Source organism: Mytilus galloprovincialis, chromosome 9 (genome assembly GCF_965363235.1).
Source record: "Mytilus galloprovincialis chromosome 9, xbMytGall1.hap1.1, whole genome shotgun sequence".
In the NCBI taxonomy this organism is placed as follows: domain Eukaryota; kingdom Metazoa; phylum Mollusca; class Bivalvia; order Mytilida; family Mytilidae; genus Mytilus; species Mytilus galloprovincialis.
The window spans coordinates 45,726,847-45,739,416 of NC_134846.1; the positions used below are offsets into that span (position 1 = coordinate 45,726,847).

Sequence of the window (12,570 nt, forward strand, 5' to 3'; positions counted from 1 at the left end):
GTATAATTGTTTTTTTTTTTTTTTTGTTTTTTTTTTTACAATCAAAAGTACTTTTAAGCATTGAAAGTTAATGGAAACATTTCAAATCTTTAAGGAATATTTTTGAATTCAGTTTTGTTTTGTTCGGATTAAAAATAAAATACATTTCCTTAATTGCTGATTTTATCATTGAAAAGAGGCTTCATATTCGTATCATATTGGAATGAACGGATAACTAATATACCTTGTCATCACAAATTGTAAATTAAGCATCAACATTTTTTTTGCTATCTTTGTTAATATTATTTGTCACAAACAACTTGCAAACTGTTTATGAATTATTTAAAAATCAATTAATTCTTCAATAGATGATTTTCAGGTATCCAGGAAAGATAGCATCTGACTTCATCAACCTATCTGGGACCATAGCTACCCGGCATGCCTTTGTTACAAGCAAAACCTTTTGATGATTAATTTATTTTATAGCAGTGACATACGAGTTTAAATTCACAATGATGTTCTAATAGAAACAATGCCCTGCGACTAAGCGTAAGATTTGTCCTCGGAGATCGTCTGATAACTGTAGCGTGATGGCAAACAAATCAACAAAACTATGGTATGGTCTTTATTCAATTGATTGCAGGTATTGTTTTGGACAAACTATCTGATATCTCTGAGGGAGGCGTTTCTTTTCTTGCAATTTCCTATCTCTTTCATCTGGACATGTTGTTATATAGAAACTGATTCCCATCTTGTCTTAGGAAAAAAAACTGAACTGATAACCTGTTCTTTTTCTGTTATTTTTTGTTTTGTTTTCGTTCTCACACGATTTTGCTTGCCCAGACATTATTCACAAACTAGTCATACCCATAGGAATTTATTTCCCCATAAACATTAAAATGAATTACCAGAAAACTAAATACTTCGAAACGCATTATAAGTTTTGTATATAACAGAAAATAAAAGCCGAAAAATATACCTTCTTTATCTATATAAAGTTCAATTACATCATAAGGATTCATGGCAAAAATACTGAACTCCAAAGAAAATCTAAACTACAAAAAGGTCTTTTGTCAAATGGCAAAATCAAAAGCTCAAATGAAGGCAACAGTAGTTTACCGCTATTAAAAAGTCATAAATCGATTTAGAGAAAACAAATCCGGATTGCAAACTAAAATCGAGGGAAACACATCAACTATAACAATATTAAACGAATGGTAAGCAACTATCATATCTTAACTTACCTTGCTGTTCTTCCCTTTTCCTTTTGATGGCATTTGGATCTGTCATGTTCTGAGGTGGTTGGTGTGGGATTCCAAGTATTCCTGTTATTGAGTAGGTTCCTCCTCTTTGCATTGCATCTCCATTAGGAGAATTTGAATGTGGCATGGATGGGCTATGTGCTTCATTTGGTAACGGTGGACTCTTTTGGTCTATAGATCGATTACTATCGGCAGCACGATTTCGAACAATCCTAGAAAAAATGAAAAGTTTGTTAATTATACATGATTTAAAAAATCTTTTCAAAATTTGTTTTTTAATTAGATGGCTAATGACAGATAGAAAGGACAAAACTGAATTTCAATATAACAAACAAATAAGATAAACTTTAAAACAAATTGTACAGTATAGTTGATCCCATACCAATGCTGTTTATACATTGCTGGGGCCAATGACTAAAAAGTAAAATCACTAAAATACTGAACTCTGAGGAAAATTCAAAACGGAAAGTCCCGAATCAAATGTCAAAACAAATGATAAAACACATCAAACGAATGGACAACAACTGTTAATACGTCTAAGATATGTATGTATCTATTTGCAACAACTGTCATCCCAGTTAGAATTTTCTATGTGAAGGACTATGTTAATTTTTAAATTAACTAAATATATCAAAAAAGATTTATTACAATTATCAAAATTGTATTTTCTTTTAGACTTTCAAGTCAATAACGTTGGTATGAATGGATTCAATATTAAAGAACCACCATGTTGTATTCACAAGAGATTGACGCATACAGAACACTGTCTGGTGCCCTTCAGTATGTCGTAACATTCTTATCTTTTCTTTCAGATTGGTGAAAGAGGATGAAAGACGGGCATATCTTAAAACAGTGATAACATTACGTTATATTCCTATTATTCGATAAAATATGAGTTTTTGTTCAAATCCGTGGGTAATAAATCAGAATACGTCTCTTTTACGTGTTTAAAATGATGCAGAACGGAAATTCTCCCCAGTGTAAAACAAGCGACGATACCACAAATGAAGAAACCATTCATGATTCAAAACCAGTCAATGTTTCAATTACTATAAAATCATGGCCTACTCAGAAAAATAACTATTATCGCTATTTTTTTCAAAAAAATAGAAATTACAAATTCATTTTGACATGTGTAGAAATTAATTACAAGTTATGAAATTGAATCAAAACCCACAAACACTTAATTGATAAATACATAAAATTATATTATTGTTTATAATTTAAAGCTAAATGTGGTTTTCGAACCCAATGAATTATACCATGTTTAAAAATGATAAAATCTACTTATATTTTATTGTTAATCTTATAATTTACTTTAACAATAGTTTGAATGTGTGGCAGTTTAAAATTATAAGAAATTGGAAGTGTTAGTTTCACATAATGGTTTTTACTGTTTAAGTATTTAACAAACTTGATTTTTATCATAATCGATTTAATCAACTCTAAATCACACAATTTTAAAGGTTCAAAGAAAAAAATGCAAAATACGTGCAAGTTATGCTGAGTCAAAGATTCGGTTTCAAAAACCAACACTTTTGTTTTTTACACCAAGGTGAAAAACTAAGAAGGTTTTGTATTTTGTCAAAACATTTAAGAAGAAAACGATAAATTAATCTTATCTATACTTTAAAAACTAAATGGTTTTCTTTTGACAATAGTACAAAACGACAGTTGACCTATGACAATCGAATCTCTTTTGTAAATTTACTGACACTCTCCAACGAAGACATATGATCTTAAGGAAAGGCACAATGAAAAGTTCCCATGTGGTATTAAACTATGTCCTTCTTTTGTTTTAACATGAGGCTTATTGTTCTAAAACTACTAATTAAAATTGCTTGCCAAGTTTTATAATCCTTTGTTTCTAGTTTACAGAAAACCTTCATACAAACTATCGAAATAATTTCTAATGTACTGTTTGGGATGAAAATATGTAAAAATATTGAAGAGGAAAAATGTTTTCTTGTTACTCTTACGTAAAAAGGTATAGGACTGCTAACAACGCAGATATTAAACGAAAGAGTAATTCTATTCTAAAGACTATCTTGCATTGTTTTATATACGCAACCGAATCGACCTATTCAAACAAATTCGAGTAAGCACGAAATATACTTGAACTGAAGAGGATATGCTGAAATAAAGTTGTAAGAACGATGATATAGACCAATTCAACTGTATAATTTGTATTGGTATAATAGTGTGTGGTTTGTCATATGATCTCATCCACTTGGATGCACACCATCAGTACCAAACAACTTAATGCACCCGTTTCACCCCCCAGCTCAAATCACAACACACCCGGTTTTTTTTTTCTAATCGATGTACCCAATGATTCTTCATAAAAATTCAATACTAAGTGTAACCTATACTGTATTTTCATTTTGCAGTCGTAATGGTGATTAGGCACGCAAGCAACCTCGAAACAGTTTCAAATTTACAAGCAATTATACCATTTTATTTCCCTTCTATACTGATAACACAATAATCACATCCCAATTCGAGGGCAAGATGTCAGTTACAGTGTCTATTGCACTGCTATTCATTGCCATACAATAGGTACACCAATTTTGAAGTTATTTTCTATGGAGGCTGACTTGATAATTATATATTTCAATAATGAATAATCATATAGTTATAAATTTTGTACAATGCAAGAACTTCAATGTAAAAGGCGAACTAACATTTTTCAGAGTGTATAAGAAACACATTTTCTTATAATTTGGTTTTAAGCTATAATGCAAAATCAACTGAAATGTCAACCCGAAATTATATTTTTTTTCGAAACCTTATCAAGCTTTATAACATCATACAAAATTATGCGTATTGTCGCTCGAAAAAATGTTTTTTATTGCAATCTGCTTACTCATAACACAATTTTTCACTATTATAATTAATAACTTCGATTAAAATTTTATACTGCTGTCAATGAAACAAAACAAAATTTGTACTAACATTATATTGAAACAATTTTGCTGCATTATTAATTATATATCTCTTACAGAATGTTTCCCCATGGGAGACAGCAACATGACCAGGCATTAATGGGGGTAAATCTGCATTCAAATTTAATGAAGGCAATGTTATACACGTGCTTTATTGATACTTAGACTTATTAACTTATAAAATAAGCAAAATACTTAATTTTCGTGTCTATTTGATCATCATCACCGGTTGCGGAAACTTTTAACTCTAAAAGAGTATACCGTGTTTCTTGTTCTTATGTAACATCGGTATTATCTATGTTCATTATAAGTTTCCATGTACGAACAGCCATATTTTGCCTTAAATAACTATTGCAACAGAACAATACATTTTTTTTCACCAGCTGGTGCTTAAATTTTTATTTTTATTTTTTTATGAATGACACAGAAAATATATTGAAGTACAAAATTAGGATTTATATAATATTAGGTAAACGAAAATTAAGTATTATTCATTCTTTGACATTTTTAAGTGTACTGGAAGAATTTTAGAAATACACAAAATGTTTGGAAAACCTGACGTTCCAAGTATGCAAAATAAAACTAGACGAGTACTATAAAGATTCATATTAAAATTTTAAATATTTGTTTTATAAAAGATATTATTAATTGATAAGAAAAATGAGTATCAACTTAAGATTTCATCTAAATCTCATTTAATGTAACTCTGGCCAAACTAAGAAGACAGAGGCTGAATTGATGACAGCTGTAAGGTCAACGTCAAAATCAGTCAGTAAAATGCATTTATGTGGTACACTTCCGCCTGGCTGACTTATAATTGTGGCACAGTCCTTTGCCATTTGCTCTGTGTATAGCTTTAATATGTGATAAACGAAGCAGCAAAATTGACAAATTCTCTCATAATAGCGAGTTGAAATAATAAAACTGTAATGAAAATTTGCCTTAGCTATAATGACGACAAGTGGCGTAATGGCCTCGCTCCATGGTTTGTTGATATCGTTCCATTACTGGCAAATTAAACTGTCAGCGAATGATGGGGGAGAAATCAACGTTAACAAAACTGAAATTAAGAATCTTTCTTTTATCCTCCACCTTTCATTACAACAGAGGATGAGTGTAAGATGTGAGTGCATTTAGGGCCAGATGGTTGACAGATTATTGAAAATATGAATGAGTTTATAAAAATTCTGAAAAGAAGTATAGAACATATCATATCTCAATCAATCACAATATCTTCAAAAGTACAGAAAGGAAATCAAAAGACATTTAAGCTTTACGTTAAGCTTCAAAGTAGACAAAGTATGTGCTTGGTAAATTGTATTTTCTACATTTATTCACATTTATAGAAAAACATAGAAAAAAAAATACAAAATTCCAAGGTTAATTAAAAATAAGGAACCACAAAAACTGAAAAAATCAAATGCTATCAACCAACAGAACGAATGAAAATGAAGCGTCAATATAACAGATAAAAAAAATATTAATGAAAACATTTTCTTAGTTTATTTATTGTTATTAATAATCATCCTGTTAACAAAATTTCAGAGAGTGATCATTGATGACTTTTTGTCAATATTTTATCAACGTCTATATTTCAAAGAAACTTTATTAGTTTTCCAAACACGAATCTACTGATCGACTCACCGAAGTATTTTTTGTATCAATATATAGGCGGTATAGATACATATGAACCTGAACACTACTTGAGTACAGCATAGTGTGGGATATATATTATGATATATACTTTCTATTTCATCTTCCTAATTTTTTAACCATGGTGGTCTTAAGCGATTTGTGATTGCTTTGATGTATGGATTGTTGTTACGTTAAATGTGTACTACTAATTAGAATGTTTACAAAATGAGTTTGTTTTATTCGTTAACGGTTAGGTTAGGCAATCTTCATGACACAATAAATGCCCGCGACCTAGCGCGTGTGTTTTACAAATATCAACTACATAATTTCCAGACCGAAGTTTTGATTTCAAAGGCAATGTCTCCGCGAGATTCCCTAGACGATCGGTATAACTGGTGCAACTTCTCAATACAAGTTCTGCTTCATTGCAATAGTAAATTTGTATGCAAACATCTAAAGACTATCAACTTGACACAACAGGCTACACCTATAAGGCTGGAATAACTTGTTAATTTTTTTCTTGTGCAAGAAATGTAAATAAGACAATTTGTAGAATATTTCAAAATTAGAGCTCATATAGGTCATACATATTGCTAAAATTAGCAGCCGACATTTTAATATTCAGCAGATTGTCATCTTGGTATCATCAGAAACGATGGTAGTGTATATGCTCAGATATAAAATAATAAGTACACTTTTTAACTGGTTTTACAATTAACAGAATGTGTTAAATTGTTTCCCATGAAAAATGTCAATGAAACCGTTTTATGACAGATTTTATTATCCGAATTTTGTCATGATGCTTCAATTTTTTTCTTTTTAACACGTTTAAAAAATGGCAATATTAATTTCAATAATGTTATCTTTGATGAGTTTTTAATCGTTGATGATATTTTTCATTGACGAGTTCTTATTCATATAGAAAATCTGACTTAATCAAATTGAAATTATTCAAGAGACTTCAGTATTCGTAAAACAAATTGGTCTTTTTCCCCCAGAATGAAAATGGAGACAAACGTTTAATATACATTAAATACCTTCTGACCAGACACAATATAGATAGTTGATTTTTTTCTGACACTCATAGACTAAATAATAACAAAAAGTTGAATGAAAAAGTAATATTTTCTTAAACGGTTTCAAATTGCTTAATTGCCACTGCTTTAAGAAGTAATTCAATATTTTATTAAAAGCATTCTTTCAAGCCAGAACATGAATAAATGATTCTGTAGATCATTTCTGAAAATAAAATGTCAACAAGCTTTGAATATTTGATGCCTTTATGTCTTTACAGAAAAAGTCATTATTCTGGACCAAATTCAGGTACAGTATCATAATTGAGCAACCAAAATCATACTGACAATGCGCACATAATCTAATCCTTATAAAAACAAGATGAGATTGTTTCTACCATGAACACGCTGAAAAGAGGAAATTTAGCAAAAAAAGAAATACTTCATACTCGGAAAAACTTTCTAGTTGGAATATTGCAGGATAAGTTGAGTGGACAGATAGAACACCAAACTGCAAATCTAACATATCACATATCAACTAGGTTCGCTTATTTTTAACTTTAAAATCACAAACTTATGGAATTTCCTCTTTTTGAATTTACTTTGGATTCGGTATCTGTGTTACACCTAATTAGAATGTGTACATATATTCCGCAAAAATAAAAAAAAAAACAAGCTGGACCACTTTGAAATGTGGTTGATCATTGCTCAGGTTTTACACGATAAGTGATATCATGACACTTTTAACTATTTATTGATACCAGTAACATACAAGTTTTAGAGAAACGAATGGGGGAGGGGGTAAATATATTTTACACAATAAGTTTCCAAATTCATGTATCATTCGTTGCACATCAAAGGAATGTATCTTCAAACAATCTAAAAGCACATAAACATGATTTCAGGAGTTAATCAAGGTGTGAAGACACAAAACAGTAAGTGTGGAAAGTGCATTGACAACAGATGGATTGTACAACTAACTTGTTAAGTAATACATTGCCTTAAATCAAAAAGTACAGCAAAACCTCCATAAAAACTGAAAGCTATTCCCTAATAGGCATTACAAGTTAGGAATAACATTTTAGGTTGTGTCCATACCTGTAAACCCCACTGACAGTTCACACAAACAAAATGAAAATAAATTCAAAGTATGGTCTATAGATACATACCTATTGATTGAGCTAACACTTGGGACATTTTCTGATGTACAGACTCCTTCAGACAGTAGCCGGTCCCTGATTTCCCAAGCAAACATGGTAGGGTTTTCATGTTTATAACGTGTTATGGCATCCACTACTTTGGGTGTAGCTACTTTTGGTTTTGAACCTCCTATCACACCAGGTTTAATAGAACCTGTTTCATAATATCTGAAATAAAAACATATCAGTCTAAAAAAGAATTACATAAGTTACCAAGAAAGTATCAAATAAACAGTCATTTTACTTCCTTAATTTTCGTTTTCAAAATCTATGTAAAGAGCCTTTGTCTATAATATGTAAAATATGTAATATCTACTTCGTGTTATTTAACTCATCGTCCATTTTATTTATTACTATTTAAAAATGAGTCATATAAGTAATTCACAACATATTGTAATTATGTTAATCGGTAAAAATCAATCAATAGATTTCCAATTATTTTGTAAAAATCATAAAAGGTAAATTACAATGGAATAACAATCCTTGAATTTGATCTATTGTTTTAATTGATTTTGACCATTTAAGAAAATATTGGTCCCTCCCTTTATTTACCTGCACGATGGACGAGGATACATCACGAGTTGCTGAAGATGAGGATGACCATATAATATACCCCTCTAGCTATCAAGGTCTATTCAGGTAAAATGTTTCCAAAATATTCATTTAACAGTAGTGCTTTATGTTCCTATTGTTGCGCATAATTAAGCACGTGTTAAGTTCAGGAAGCTAGTTCGATGCTCTTCAATGGCCATGAAAAACGCTCTTTTCTTGTCTTATTCAAACTTAATTCAGTGTATGTATCAATGAAAGAAGATAGCGATTTGAGATTAGGGCTGAACAGTCGAATTTGTAAAACAACACTGCATTTCGTCGATCAAGAATAACGCATTGGTCGGTTAATTCAAATAATTGGTGAAGATAAATTAAAACTTATCTTATGAGGTAGAGGGTACTGGGGCAAGGGGTACAAAGTGCGTCCTTATCCGTGATCAGTATGTTTTATTTTCCTCTAACAATTTAAACGCATGTTAATCCTTAGTACATCGGTCATAAACCTGTCTCTCTATGAATGGGGCCTATGTCCCTCTCTATCCAGTAATTATCCCTTTGTCCGCTTAATTTGTTACTGGGCTGCTCATAATTCACCTCTAATTTAGGACTTCGGTTTTGAAAATCAAAATATCGGAAGTAAAAGAAATAAATACCATAACTGCTAGGATGGTATTTATAAATGGAAAAAAAATTAACATCCTTTAACTTTTATTCTGATTCAAATGATTGGAAAATTGTGCCATCAGAAAATTATTATCCACCTTTCCGGAATTGCTGCTTTTGATAAAAATACATCAAACATTTAAAATAGCTAGCAAACAGTAATGCTGTAATTATATTCATAAGTTCGAGAAAAATTTCAATATCAAAAGTGGCCATTTAGTACATTTGAATGTCTCACTGATCCGTTCAATAACACAAATATTTCCATGCAGCTATCGACTTTATACCGAACACTTGGACCCAATTTACATGTTAAATCAAAACAATCAGAAACACTATTGATGGATAGAAAAAAAAATATCGTTAGGCGGTTGCACAGCATCGTATAATAATAGACTCTTTGATATGAATAGACTAAATATTTACTGTTATTTTAATAGTGTCACGTATTGATATTATTGTATTTGCTTAAATGAACAAAAATATAATCAAAATTATATTGAACAATAACACTGTATTTTTAACTGTTAATATTTGATACCATTAAAGAAGGGGAAAAAAGAAAACCATTAATTAGATCTTTTATTTTGTAGCAATGATGGAAACATGATTTACACGTAAACATAGAGAATATGAAATCCCACTTCTGACTGTATAAAAAAAAACCAGTTGTTTGGGAAAGACATTATCTCTATTAATACAGATTATCCGATTTTAGTTTTCATTAAAGACAACTGTTTGCGGTTTTCTACAGTTATTATTTAGTGTAAAGTGCAAGTTTTCTTTGCTGATATTTTCTTAATCAAAATGTAGTTTTCGTTTAAAAATGTGATATAATGTATAATTTAAAAAAATAATTGTCAAGTCTCACTAGCTGTAACGTTTCGTTTTTGATTTCAGACGGTATTTAGATGTACGCAATGCAAAGCTATAAATAGCTTGGTTTGTTGTATATGCGACTGGTACTAATAAATACAATTAACAGAAAGAAATATTATTTTGTTTTATCATCATGTCTAAAATATTATTTGGTGTTATCATCATGTCTAAAATATTCTTAAAAATATTAAATTTACAATTATGGCATTTTATTTATTGTATTAATAAAACTGTCAACATCCGCTGTGAATTATATTAATGTATTTAAAATATATGTATCTTAAAAGAACATCTTAACTATAAAATTTACTAATGTAATGAATTGTAGAAGACTTATAAAAATGAGTATCTTTGAGTAAAAACATAAAATGTTCTTTTTTTAAGCAATAAGTATTAAAAAAAATGTTTTTAATCGTAATGGATTTAAACACATTTGTGTAACATGATGAAGCCGATTTTTTTTTAATTTAGATTTATGATGTTACTCATATCTATGTTTTTAAAAATTATAAAAAGAATGGTAATAAATATCTGATTAAGATATTCAAACCACAAAAAGGTGAAGCTTCAAATAGGGCACTTGCCATCATTTGAATTTTACTATTTTCCCAAATCACTCGGTCTACGCTATGGAACTTATACCCTGTAAAAAATATGTTATAAAAAGGACTACTGACCTGCCAAGAATTTTACTGACACATCCATGAGAAACCCTGAGTTGCCGCGATATATCACAGGGCCGTACTCCTTGGTGAGCAAGTTCAACAATTCGTTGTCGCACAACATCAGGTAGTGGCCTTCCATTGACAAATACTCCTCCGAGTTGGTTTACTCCACCATGACCTATAATATTAAGTTAATTGTTATTTATAGTTAAAATATGGCATGGATAAATTATGAAGTTCGCGGATGTTTTAGTTAAATTTTGAAAACAAAACACAAGTCAAAACTGGCCTGAATGGAAATGGTACAAATGTTTAGTTTGATTCCAGGTGTATCAAAAATATGAAAAATTATTTGAAAATTAAAAGTATTTTTTCCAAACACTCATCTGAAAAACAAGATTGATATATGAAAGCTGAAAAAAATGTCAATAAAATGTTTCGTAATATTTTACCTGCAAAAGCATCGTAATTACCAGCGAATACATCATAAGTGTGGCGAGGGGGAAGCTGGTAGGTTAGATGGGAGGGTGGTCCATATGCCCCCGGCCACGTGTTTTGCATGGTTCGCTAATTAATAAACCGTCCGATAGTCAGGGTTGCGATATCTCTTCTGTTATGGGATATGTGTGTGAACCCAAACCCGGGTACCTGTTTAACACTACTATTGTTATTATTGTAGCGACCCTTCAACGCAATAGGTTTATTTTGAAGTGAGGGTTCAGTGAGCAATCCATGCGGTCTATAGATTCATTAGAAACGGAGACCAGTCAAGCGCACCGATCACTGTTGTGATCAGGCAAAGTCATTTCCAACTTAAATTGAATTTGAAGTCCATAAAACAATTCAAAACTTTAAATATGAGATAATTAGATTGTTCTCAAATAACTGATTGTTTCAAGTATAAATTCCACTTATATATATTTTTGTCTCACACGTTCCGGACGAAATGTCAAAGATAATTCTAATTGTTATTTTGTCAATTTTATTTTATACACCAACATTCAGATGGCTATGATCAGAAGATAATCATCCTTGTTATCAAAGAGACGGTAAAAAATATATATCTCAATTTGACATCATTATTAACAATCTGAATTTGTAATTTGAACATTTAACCTTTCTTCACTTTTATATACTGTTTAAACTTGCACATAGTCCTTATTCATATGTATGTTATTCAGGATTTGAATGAATCAAACAGGTTCAAGAATGCCACCCTCTTCTTGTCAATGCCCTTGTTCATTCATCTGACGCAACATCTACCAAATTAGGAAGTTTTATTAATTTCACGATTAAAAACATCATCAAACACCCAATAAAATATGTGTTAATCGATTCCCTGTGTTTAACAGGCTTTGTCCTCATTTCTTCATATACTGTCACATTGAATAATTAAAAAAAATGATGATAATATTATTTATTATTCTACTCGATGAACCTATAAAGATGAAAACATATCGTTGTTAGATATAATTTTTATAGGCAACAGTTGTCAAGGAGTGTGATAATTTCACGACTTCAACATACAAACATATCAATTCTTATTTGAAAAATAAAAACTCCTTTTTTAGTTATTTGAAACCTATTTTGGCTACTTACAAAAACTCTCCTGTTACAGACCGCTAATGTTTGGCGCCCACAGAGATATAATGTTATGTCCAGTAGGGTATGCCAATAGGTTTATAGATTTAAATATTCCTTTGAAGATTTCTGACCATCCACTAAATGTCAAATGAATAAATTATCACTTTTTCAGTTTACAATTTGGATAAAAATAC

At 30.4% G+C, this 12,570-nt stretch overlaps 1 protein-coding gene across 15 annotated transcripts in view; it reads right to left on the reverse strand.

The window, feature by feature from the left end:
• Positions 1-12,570, reverse strand: part of LOC143045101 (paired box protein Pax-5-like) — a 77,344-nt gene that overhangs the window by 12,233 nt on the left and 52,541 nt on the right. For 14 of the 15 annotated variants that reach the window (XM_076217401.1, XM_076217409.1, XM_076217405.1 and 11 more), the window contains 3 exons: positions 10,805-10,970; positions 8,004-8,201; positions 1,224-1,453 (listed from right to left, as the gene is read on the reverse strand). In XM_076217401.1, coding sequence (XP_076073516.1) covers positions 1,224-1,453; positions 8,004-8,201; positions 10,805-10,970 — 594 coding nt within the window. Of the gene's footprint in view, positions 1-1,223; positions 1,454-8,003; positions 8,202-10,804; positions 10,971-11,244; positions 11,450-12,570 lie in introns of those variants that run through there. The other variant, XM_076217410.1, reaches the window with a different exon arrangement.